The sequence below is a fragment of the Oncorhynchus keta genome, chromosome 31, assembly GCF_023373465.1.
Source record: "Oncorhynchus keta strain PuntledgeMale-10-30-2019 chromosome 31, Oket_V2, whole genome shotgun sequence".
NCBI lineage: Eukaryota > Metazoa > Chordata > Actinopteri > Salmoniformes > Salmonidae > Oncorhynchus > Oncorhynchus keta.
The window spans coordinates 27,551,852-27,564,126 of NC_068451.1; the positions used below are offsets into that span (position 1 = coordinate 27,551,852).

Below are 12,275 nucleotides of genomic sequence, written 5' to 3' on the forward strand. Positions count from 1 at the left end.
TGTGTGTGGACAGATGAAACTACAGTTGAGTTGTTTGGAAGGAAGGAACACACAACACTGTGTGTGGAGAGATGAAACTACAGTTGATTTGTTTGGAAGGAAGGAACACACAACACTGTGTGTGGACAGATGAAACTACAGTTGAGTTGTTTGGAAGGAAGGAACACACAACACTGTGTGTGGAGAGATGAAACTACAGTTGAGTTGTTTGGAAGGAAGGAACACACAACACTGTGTGTGGACAGATGAAACTACAGTTGAGTTGTTTGGAAGGAAGGAACACACAACACTGTGTGTGGAGAGATGAAACTACAGTTGAGTTGTTTGGAAGGAAGGAACACACAACACTGTGTGTGGAGAGATGAAACTACAGTTGAGTTGTTTGGAAGGAAGGAACACACAACACTGTGTGTGGACAGGTGAAACTACAGTTGAGTTGTTTGGAAGGAACACACAACACTGTGTGTGGACAGATGAAACTACAGTTGAGTTGTTTGGAAGGAAGGAACACAACACTGTGTGGATAAAAAAGGCACAGCACACCAACATCAAAACCTCATCCCAACGGTAAAATATGGTGGAGGGAGTATCATGGTTTGGGGCTGCTTTGCTGGCTGCTTCAGGGCCTGGACAGCTTGCTATCATCGACTGGAAAATTAATTCCCAAGTTTATCAAGACATTTTGCAGGAGAATGTTAGGCTATCTGTCCGCTAATTGAAGCTCAACAGAAGTTGGGTGATGCAACATGACAACAACCCAAAACACTGAAGTAAATCAACAACAGAATGGCTTCAACAGAAGAAAATACACCTTCTGGAGTGGTCCTGACCTCAACCCGATTGAAAATGCTGTGGCATGACCTCGAGAGCGGTTCACACCAAACATCATATTGCTAAAATGAAAGTTTTGTAAAGAGGAATGGTCCAAAATTCCTCCTGACCGTTGTGCTGATCTGATCCGCAATTACAGAAAACATTTGGTTGAGTTTATTTCTGCCAAAGGAGGGTCAACCAGTTATTAAATCCAAGGGTTCACATTCACTTTTTCCAACCTACACTGTGAATGTTTACACGGTGTGTTCAATAGACATGAAAACGTATAATTGTGTGTTATTAGTTTAAGGAGATTGTGTTTGTTTATTGTTGTGACTTAGATGAACATCAGATCAAATTTAATGACCAATTTATGCAGAAATCCAGGTAATTCCAAAGGGTTACATACTTTTTCTTGCCACTATGTGTGTACAGTTTATTATCAATTGGCAGAGAGCCTCAAATATCACATTCATTTGTACATATCCGCTGTATACATGAATTGCGGCAAAGTTGGTTCCTGTTTCAGTCATGTCTTTGGTCACATCGGTGTGGGTCATATAAAATAACCTAATGATTGGTTGACAATAGAGCCTCCCACAATGTAGGTGATGGCTGCAGGATGGAGTTGGTGAAGAGCACCTGCAGAAACGTTCTGTCGACTGCAGTCAAACCTTCATGACCTTTGATCACATGATTTATGTAAAGATGGGCACGTTCAAGTGGATCACTTTTGCCAAATCGTGACCATCGTTGGTCACTACCATTTAAAGTATGTTGCATTATAGTTATAAAAATTGTCCGCCTTGCGCCTGCCTACATGTTGACAGCATGAACCTTACAAGAATCATGTGATCAAACGTCATGCAGTTTTTGAAGTCGTTGCAGTTGCTTCTCATCACCTGCACCATGCAGCCATCACCTGTATTGTGGGAGGCACTATTTGTCAACCAATCATTAGGGTGTTTTTAAATGACCCACGGGAACGTGACCAAAGGGTCACCAACTTGTCACGAGTCTAAAGCTCCAGGGGTTACAAATGAAAGTGATATGAGACTTTCTAATCATTTAAATGTACACACATTACGTTTTCAGTTTGTGAGTGTGTGATAAACTTTTACATTTATTCTGAAGAACTTTTGCAAACAGCAGCTATGTTGACACTGCCATGTGATCTGAGCCTTGCTGTTGGAAAACCACTAGTGTCCAACTTTCGGCTGTTGCAGATGCACCTCCCCAGACTTCACTTTTGTCTAGTCGGCTTCATAAGTCTTACCCCCCCGAACACACCCATTTTCTAGGCAGTGGCTGTCGATAAGACTTTCTGGACTTCTCTTCCCGACAGTTAACGGTCCCGAAGCTTTTATGCATGTCCAAGATTCTGTACTTTACAGTCTCTGATCTACGAACCTCCCTTCACAATTCTATGATAACTCAAGTATTACCGGTGAAACATCCATGCAGCACCTGCATACCAAAACATATGATCTCTTTCAGGGGGATATGCATATTTACATCTTGAGTTAGTGTACTTGCGAAGTACCCTACAGTTTAGTTACGAAGAACCCTACAGTGTAGTTACAAAGAACCCTACAGTTTAGTTACGAAGAACCCTACAGTGTAGTTACAAAGAACCCTACAGTGTAGTTACAAAGAACCCTACAGTTTAGTTACGAAGTACCCTACAGTTTAGTTACGAAGAACCCTACAGTGTACTTGCGAAGTACCCTACAGTTTAGTTACGAAGAACCCTAGTGTAGTTACAAAGAACCCTACAGTTTAGTTACGGAGTACCCTACAGTGTAGTTACGGAGTACCCTACAGTGTAGTTACGGAGTACCCTACAGTGTAGTTACGGAGTACCCTAAAGTGTAGTTACGGAGTACCCTACAGTGTAGTCACGAAGAACCCTACAGTGTAGTTACAAAGAACGCTACAGTGTAGTTACGAAGAACCCTACAGTGTAGTTACAAAGAACGCTACAGTGTAGTCACGAAGAACCCTACAGTGTAGTTACAAAGAACGCTACAGTGTAGTTACGAAGAACCCTACAGTGTAGTTACAAAGAACGCTACAGTGTAGTCACGAAGAACGCTACAGTGTAGTTACGAAGAACCCTAGTGTTGTTTTATTATGTAGTGAGCGAACGTGTCAACAAGCAGACGGGAGTTTACAAACTGTAGCATAGCTGTGCTTAGTTCAAAATAAAATAAAATATTTTGCCTAATGGCGCACGATGTTGTGTTGTAGAAAAGTGTGACTATTTGTACAATCATCCTAAAATCTCATAGCTATTATTTTTGGTTCTGTTATGTAGACTAGTATCAGTGTTTTTGCAGACATTGTTTCAGCTTTGATCTAACTATCTAAACGAGCGCCAGTCGCAACAGTAGCCTGTTCTTCATGAGTAAAGCCAAGACTGAGTGTAAAGTAGAGAATTTCACACAAGCAAAAGCTTCGGGACCTTTAGCTGTTGGGAAGATGGGGCCAGAAAGGTTGGATCCGCAGCCACTCCATTCTATCCCCATAATCATCAAGGTGGTAGGGTACTCCGATAGATGGGGACTAGAAGGTGAAAAACCTTTCTATAGGGGGGTTTCCTGGCATCACCTCCAGCCCAACACCCAGGTATCTGGGGGCAACTACCAGGATCAGGCAGATATTTCCACCCAGATGGGTAGCTGGTTGCTCTGCATGCTGCTCACTGCAGCCAAGCCAGAGGAAGGAGCCCTTCATTACGTACGTCAACTGACAGCCTGCTTGCTGGGGGCACGTTCCACTAGACTAAACATGTGTGTATGGAATTCATGACAATGGGTGGAGCTCAAGAGTGTAGTGGCTCCCTCCTTCGACTCATCTCCCCTGTTGCTTTTTCACCCATCCCGTGTACTCAGACCTTTACAGATTAAATGAATCCTGTTTTTACTATGAAATATGCCCCAGATAAACAACCTACATTGGGGGCTCTCAATCTGATTTCTCCCTTCCCTGTTATTATACTACTGTACCAGAGAGCAATGCTATTCACACCATAATATGTTCAATATCTTACCAACACTGAAGAAAGAACTAAATGATACATTTTCCCAAATTTATTAATTTAAATAACTTAAAATGGACACAAAAATACCCACCCATTAAGTTTCGCTCAATGACTGTTTCCCAGACACCTTTTCCCACCGAAGTAAAAGACAACTGTTGATTGTTTCCCTGGGAAATGTAGGCGCCAACATGCATTTAGATCGGAGGGAGAAAACATGCCCAGGAAACCCAGCCAGAGGAGCATATCGACTGGGGAGTTCCTTTCTATCAAATCTGTTGAGGCTTCCCTATTGACAAATACATCGTTTTTTCCCAATTCTGAAAAGGATAGGAGCTGGATAGTGCATATGACCGGAGCAGGTATTTGATCCATACAAATCAAATGAAAAACATTTTACAATAAAAGGTTCACAAGTACACTATTGGCAAATCAGTACTAAAGACCAGATGTGCCACTATGACCATATAAATAAATATCCATAATTATATATGGGATATAATTAATAATCAATGATATGCACAATCCTGCACCCTAACCTAATCCTGTATGGACAATAACCTACTTCATACACATACCAAGACATCTGAATATAGGCATGTCACTTTAAAACCACTCTTCAAATACTGGACAATGAATAAACAATGACAATTTTGTAAAAATTCAAAAACAGAATAGTCATACATGGGGATAAACATTTACAAAAAAATAGGGGTGAAATCATTTTTTAAAGTAATAATCAGACCAAATGTTGCTCCCTTCGTGTCCATCTCATTTCGACCACGACTAGACAAACATTTTCTAGGAAAAGTGCTCATTGCTGCTTCCTCATTTGACTACCCAATGAATGACCATCTCATCATGTTGTGTTTCACGCTATGAATAAAAAACATTGCATAATCTTCTAATAAGTCCTCTACCCTTACTCCCTTCCGACAACCTGATCTCGTATAAGGTAACTCAACTCAGACGTGACAAAACAGCTCACCAGTTTCCCAACACGAGGCTAGCTGGGCAGTACACAGTACCATTTCAGCAACAGGAGCCATGTCAAGAAGGGGGTGGTGAAAGAAAGAGGCATTTTCTGTTTCTGAAAAATATCTAAGACATTTTGTTTAGTGAACACTGAACAGAAAGAAGCCTAATTTCAGATGGGGGAGATGAGTCAGACTGAAGCTCAAACAGTATTGAGCTGGGTAACTACTGTATGACACACACAATCACTAGTGCCGTGTATGAAACACAATAAAAACCTCTGATCATGACAGTGAGGAACCATGGAGAGAACTAACACACATCGGTGAACCCATTTCAATTCAGTCACTTTTTCACAACATCCCTTTTGTTTTAAACAAAACTTTCCAGACATGTTTTCCCATGGAAGAAGTGGTCAGAAAGTAGTGATGTTTTGGACCTAAATGTCATAAACATTCAGGATATCAAGGTGCTCAAAGTTGCCTCATTTTGCATACCCCACTCAACCAAGAAATGACTAAGTCTGACAACCCGGTTTGCAAGCTTTTAAAATATATAAAATCTCAACCATTTATCTTTTCCAGTGATTTTGACATGGATGTCTCATTGTGTGGTGAGGTTCGCAAAAGGGGTCAACTTTGAGCACCTTAATCTTTTGTGTTTTGACATGGAGGTCCAAAAACTCACTTTCTGAGCACTTCTACAACAGACAAATATGTATGGAAGGTTTCATTCAAATCAAAAAGGGGTGCTGTCAAAAAGTAATTGAATGTATATGGATTTATCCACAGGGGATTGGGAGAATATATGGCAACAAGGAATGAACAGGAATACAAGATGCAATGAGTACAAAAGGGACAGTACAGAGTCAGGGGGATAGAAAGAGTCTGGGAGAGGGGAACAATATTCAATACACACACTGAGAAGACTCCAAGCAGCATTAGAGTCGTCTCAACGCTCGCTTTTTATCAGTTTTCTTCTTCCCTACAACATTACTATTGCTACTACTACTGCTGGAGGTAGTACTGCTTCCATTGGCTCCGTTACCCAGAGCAGCAGAGGGGGCAACCCCTGGCCCCATCGCCCTCTTGGTAGGGTCCCCTGCGTGTTTTTTGGGCTGGGGGCCATCGGCGGGGTCCTGGGGCACCCCCGACGTCCCCCCATGCCCCCCCATGGCATGGATCTCAGTCAGGAGGCGAGCACGGGACGCATACTCTGTATAGTCCTCCAGGAGCAGACGCCCCGCCTCCTCGTTGAGAGCCGACTCAGGGTTGGGATGGATCATAAGGCACTTGATAGTCTGAGGGGAGAGAGAGAATGAGCACCAGTGAGTCATCAGGGTATATTTCAAGGTTTTCCTTGAACCACTAAACAATATGTTAAGAATAGAAAATGCACCAGATACAATATTTTCTTTCACCCATTGCTATTTTGGATTATTAAAAGAAGCACCTATAGAGATGCTTAAATGTTTCTTACCAGTAATACATGTCTGAGACCCAGCTCTGCCCTCCAGTCCCTCTTCAGGACATTGACACAGATCTCTCCCTTGTGGCCCACATTAGGGTGGAAGATCTTGGTTAGGAAGTAGCCTTTCGGTGGTGCAGCAGGGAAGTCCTTCCCCAGGACCAGGCGCATCCGGAAAACACCCCCGGCAAACGGGGTTCCTTCTATTGAAGCACAATAAATAAACCACGTCAAGCAGGGGTTGACATTACTGGTTGTCCAGGGCAGGTAAACTGAACAGTCGGTTAGGTGGAATCTGCCTTTTGTTCTGAAGACTAGCGTTAATTCACGTCGACTCGTGTTCCATTTGTTCATGTGCATAAGAGACTCAAAAAAAGAAAAATATCAAGCCAAGTGATCACACAGTTCTCCCTACATTCTCTTTCACCTCAGTTACTCGTCTCACTCCACTCAGATCCGACCGCTCACTCTACACAAACGAGTTGCGCACCCAAGATCCCATTAAGACTATAGAAATTACTGCCTAGAAAAATGCATCTAACAGATGGGATACACAAACAAAACTGTAGACAAGCTACATTCCTTGCCAAATCACAACAGCTTTATCACAAATTCAAAATGGACTGGTTGATTAAAGTAGGGAAATGTGTTCCAACTACACGCTGCAGATTATGCATCTGGTCCATTTAGCGAACTGCTAGTCTGTCATTTAGACTAGGTTACAGATGGACATATGTAACAAAAACATTGTTTTGATGAAGGCAAATAGCCAACAATAAGTTCATTACACCCTGTTAAAACAGGAGTAGGCTAAACGTGCAGTGAAATTAGTGAGAAAGACGCACCTGTTTCAGTAGCAAATGTCAGTGCTCAAATGGCGGTAGGAGTCCATAATTTAACAAATTACCTTGCAACTCAAGTAGGCCTAAGTGTTTTCCAGTTCAGACAGTGAAGATTGGACAACTAAATCAAATGTTTAGGCATTTGTGCCAACTGCCTCTAGTCGTGTGTTAGCTAGTCAGTGTGTAATCTGAGCATAGTTGAGGTCTAACCTGAATTAGCCACAAAATCTAGAGTTTGAAAGCGACTTTTCTGGAAGCTGTGCTGCACCATATCCCCTACATTTTACCCCACATGGGCCAGCCCCTGCCCCTGGGCCCACATGGGCCAGCCCCTGGGCCCGCCCATAGCAATTAGTTTCAGCAAATGCTCTTCAGCTCCTCACCATTTGAGTGACAGTCAACAAGATACACTCAGCAGAGCGATAGTATGCCATTTCCAAGTACCACTTTTGGCTGCTGAGAGCTACTTTCAGAACTATTGTCTAAAAAGTACACAAAAGTATCGGAGACTTAAATTTCATGCCGCTATGGAGTATTTTACATGTGTGATCATCACTTCATATACTTTAAAACACACTTTAACCCTTTTCATCAGAAGTCTGTCAGAGTAAAGGCGTCTGCATGCTTCCCAGCCAAAACAGTTCGGAGGAGTTTGTGCATATATTAAGACAATAATTTGTGCCGTTTTTGTTAGTTTTGGACTTTTTGTGTGTTGTTGTTTGGGCGTACATTTTTTCTTGCGGCAAGCCAAAGTTGGTAGCCAGAGTCCGTATCCGAAGTCTACACCCCTTTGTCAGTGATTGGCCAACAGTAGGGATTCTTCAGTGAAGTCGGTTGTCATTCAACAAGTGACGACTCATTTTCATGAAAATTTTTAATTGCGAAATACTGCAAACATCCTTGTCAAAAACATCAAAACTAGTGACAGATTTATTGAGTTCTTAGATTAATTCTGCCTATGTTGAGGAAGTGTATACTGGCTATGGTGTTTAAAAATGGACAAACAATACTATTTCTGCTTTTTACTTGTTTTTCCAAGCGAAGGTCTTTTAAAGTATACGAGCACACTCGTCTGACTTCGGCTAACCGCCAGCTGAACTGAAGCATGCTGACACCTTAAGATAACTTCTTTACAGAATTAGCATGAAACTTGTGAAAAAACGAGTTTGAATAGTTCATAAATATGCTGACTCATTCAAACAATGTTCACATTTTTATGTGTAAAAGACCATTTTCGTTTTTTGGGCAAGTGACTATGACCTTTGCCTGTACTTGCCCGATGGACAAGCACCTTTGATAGCTTAATGTCAACCCCAGCATGTTCTACATTACAGCTTTCCTAGGCAGACAAAACATTTCCCATGACAGAGGTATGCGTTACCTGGTCCCTCGATGGCTGTATGGAGTTCTGTGATGTCTTCTTCGCTGGGGTAGATCTTGATGCCCTCAGGGGGATCTGCAGCTAGTGCAGACACCTCTTTGTACACCAGACGCAGAACCTGGGGCGGCAAGTTCTCTACATTGGAGTTCTATAAATGGGGCACACACACATTACTATTCTGTCCCACTACCAACAGAAAGGTGCAAATATGGTAAATACTATAGATATGGAAACCACACATCCCATGATCACAAACACATTAATAACAGGAAAATCTCAGTAAGGTACAATTTCAGTAAAGCTGTCACCAAAATGGTTGCTCAGAATCAATGTAGCCATCTACTGTCTGATAAGCCTTATGCCTGTAGCCGATTAAACTCAACTCCACGATTTATGATGGAGATGAGCTGCGATTAGTGTGAACAGACTGGAGCTCCTTAGTCACAAAATCTATTTGAATAAAAAACTACTGATTTAATTTGTGTAATTGCGGGCTATTCTTTGGATGCTATAATCTGAAGTTTTTGCTAAAAATGGAATTGTATGGGACTAAGGAATTCCAGTTTGCCCACACTAGTCGCAAATCGTGGAGTTGAGTCGAATACAGTACAGGCCAGGTGGTGATTCACGTTAATATCATCATGAGAGTGCAGTGGATAAACTGTGTGTCACAACTGACAACTGCGATATCAGCCAATGTCTGGCAGTTTACTTCATTGATAAATGTACAAACCGGTCAAAGTTAAGATATTGTATAAGCATTTTCTAGCCATACAAAACGGGCATCAAGTTAGCCATTCTGTCTTTACCAAATAAAGCTAGGTTGTAGCTAGCTAGCGAATTAACAGTTAGCCGAAAGCTAGCTAATGGTAGCATTGCTGGCTAAAATTACTGACTAGTTCACATCATTGTCAAGTCAAATAGCTAATGTAACGTTCCCATTAAATCGCCCAATCGTGTAACATATTGATGTAGTTCTCATTACAACTCTTCAATTTCGCTAAAAGAGAGGAAATAAGATATCTAACTAGCAAGCTAACATTAGGTAACCAAATCATCATTAGGTAGCTAGCGAACTTGCATAGGTAGCTACATACGCCAACTTTGGGGTGTGCTAACGTTATGATAGTTAATTTGCTGACAATCGTGTAGAAGTTAGTTAGTGATTCATCTTTATGTTGGACAGTTTCCCATTTAAATTGTGTTCGGGAGAAGTGTCAACACTGAACTAGCCTGCGAAAGAAAATCGTAGCTAACGTTATATCAGCTAACGCCAGTTAGTTAACTATACCAAGCAAATAACCAACTAACGTTAGCTACCCAACTTAACTAGTTAGCTAAGTTAGGTCTCGGCTAAGTAATGTTACTGTAGTTAGCTAGTTAACGTTAGCTAAACAGCTGGCAAACAATTTGACTTGCTTTCTTAGCTAGCTAAATAACCAATAATTGTATCCATTTATGAAAGTGTTTGTAGAACATTTTAACTTACCATGTCTTCCGAAGAATATTAGTATTCAGGTGACTGGGGCTAGCTAACTCTGTGATCCTCGTCTAAATAGCAACGGTAGCTAGCAACTAATAAATAGTTGCAGCTTATGCTTGATCGATGAGAAAGTGGTCCACGACACCTCAAATAAATTAATAAATGCAGTTATCGCCGACTATTTAGATCTCAAATGGCCAAGCAAGCGATCAAGTTATGCTAACGCGTTAGCCAGCTGCAGCTTGCTAGCTGAAATTCTTCTCCTCAAAAGTTCAGTCACACTGATAGCACGTAAACTCCAATTCGTTATTCTGCTAAAACCAGTCTGCTTTTTGGTGTAAACAACGTATACAGTGAATAGACGCGAGCTACTGGAATAAAGTGTTTTTAGCCAAAGTTATGTGGTGGCCAAGTGCTAGAGTAGCTAGCCAGCTACTATTTTCGTTGACACGGAACACGACTACGTCTCCCAAATGAAATTGTGTTGTCTTGACCAATCGGCATTTTAGCCATACATCACGTGTACAAACAACCTAACCAACAAGACCAATCACATATCGTAGGTGCGCCGTCGTCATCATACTTGACATTTCCACCAGCCATCCAAAGTCGAGAATGTCAAAAATGATTCCAAGCCATAGGTGCGTTTGAAAAACTCATACCCACCCATAGGGTAGGCCTTCATCTTGACAGACATACACAATATAAACTTTTTTTAAAATTTCAATATAACCTAATCCCAGTGAACCTAACTCGACCATACAATATACCTATAGACGGCAGTGTCGGAGGAAGGCTCAACAAATTATCAAAGACTGTTCTCTTTGCTGCCGCAAGTGGTACCAATCAAATCAATGTACCAAGTCTGGAACCAACAGGACTCTGAACAGCTTCTATCCCGAAACCAAATACGTTTCTGAGTGGTGCAGCGGTCTAAGGCACTTCGTCTCAGTACTAGAGGTGTCACTACAGAGCCTGGTTCGTTTCCAGGCTGTATCACAACTGGCCGTGATTGTGAGTCCCGTAGGGCGGTGTTGTCTGGGTTAGGGTTTGGGAGGCTAGGCCCTCATTGTAAATAAGAAATGTGCCTAGACTTGCCTAGATAAAATAAATAAGACTTCTAAACGATATTGAGAAATGGCAACTCTGACTACCTGCAGTGACTATGCACACTCACATATTGCATACTGACGCCACACACTTTCACAATCACCACATATGCTAATGATATTATCTAGCCTGTTGCCTATTCTCTTTACCCCCACCTATATGTACAATACATAGCTTCCTGAAATGACGTTGTACCCCTTCACATCGACTCGGTACTGGTACTCCCACGTTATTCACTGCATAATTATTCCTTGTGTTACTATTTCTATTTTATTTGTATTTATTTTATTTGATCTTTAACTATGCATTGTTGGAAAAGGACCCGTATGTAAGCATTTCACTGTGAGTCTACGACTGTTTTCTACGAAGCATGTGACAAATACAATTTGATTTGATTTGATTTTAATTTAATACTAGTCGAGGTACCAGTCTTTTTAGCTAACATTCAACTCCTTGCCACTCCTGCCATTGGCTTTGGCAAGGAGTGGAATGTAATAGCTGAGCAGAGACACAGAGATGGCAACCAGGCTAGAATGCAACAAATCAGAGAGAATTTAGAACGTTTGATGCTATCAGAAGCATGAACTATTAGTCAAAATGTTAGATATGCTTGGGAATTACTACAATAGCAACTTTGTCTAACAATATGGTCGTCATTCTAATGTTCACACATAATGCCATCCATTCCAAGGCCTTACAACAAATGTAGCTATTTCTCAAACCTGTCCACATAATTGTTTAGGATCTTCCACAAATCACCATTTCACTCTTCATGACTTTTGGTGAGCAGCACAATAAAACCTGGGTACGTAACCCCTTGTTGCATGAGGTAAAACATTAATTTGCTCAAGGTTAAGGTACCAAACCATCAAGCACTGGCATCCTACATTATAATAAGGGGTTAAATATCTGTACCTGTAAGACTCTTATCACATGTATTACTTGCATGGAGGAAACTTTTACAGCTCACAGCAAATCTAATGTAAGTGTTGCTTCTGTACAAACAAAAAATAGAAAACATCACAGCCTGCCAACCCCAGTCTACTGACATCAGCTCAGATTGAATTTGAAAGCCCCTGGCCCTGACCAACCATCCTGAGAACTAAGGTCACAAAGGCCAGAGTGGGAAAGTGTCTACCATGTGACAGACAGAAACTTCCCTGT

At 41.5% G+C, this 12,275-nt stretch overlaps 1 protein-coding gene across 2 annotated transcripts; it reads right to left on the reverse strand.

The window, feature by feature from the left end:
- Positions 1-3,890: 3,890 nt before the first annotated feature.
- LOC118379513 (ubiquitin-conjugating enzyme E2 S) lies at positions 3,891-11,266 on the reverse strand. 2 transcript variants are annotated; one of them, XM_035766534.2, is made up of 4 exons: positions 11,179-11,266; positions 8,519-8,666; positions 6,308-6,498; positions 3,891-6,128 (listed from the first exon to the last, which is right to left on the reverse strand). In XM_035766534.2, the coding sequence occupies exons 1-4, from the start codon at positions 11,185-11,187 to the stop codon at positions 5,769-5,771; spliced, it is 708 nt and encodes a 235-aa protein (XP_035622427.2). In that variant the 5' UTR covers positions 11,188-11,266; the 3' UTR covers positions 3,891-5,768. The 2 variants fall into 2 exon arrangements, with proteins under 2 accessions (XP_035622427.2, XP_035622428.2); XM_035766535.2 differs by lacking the exon at positions 11,179-11,266 and adding an exon at positions 10,008-10,747.
- Positions 11,267-12,275: the final 1,009 nt, after the last annotated feature.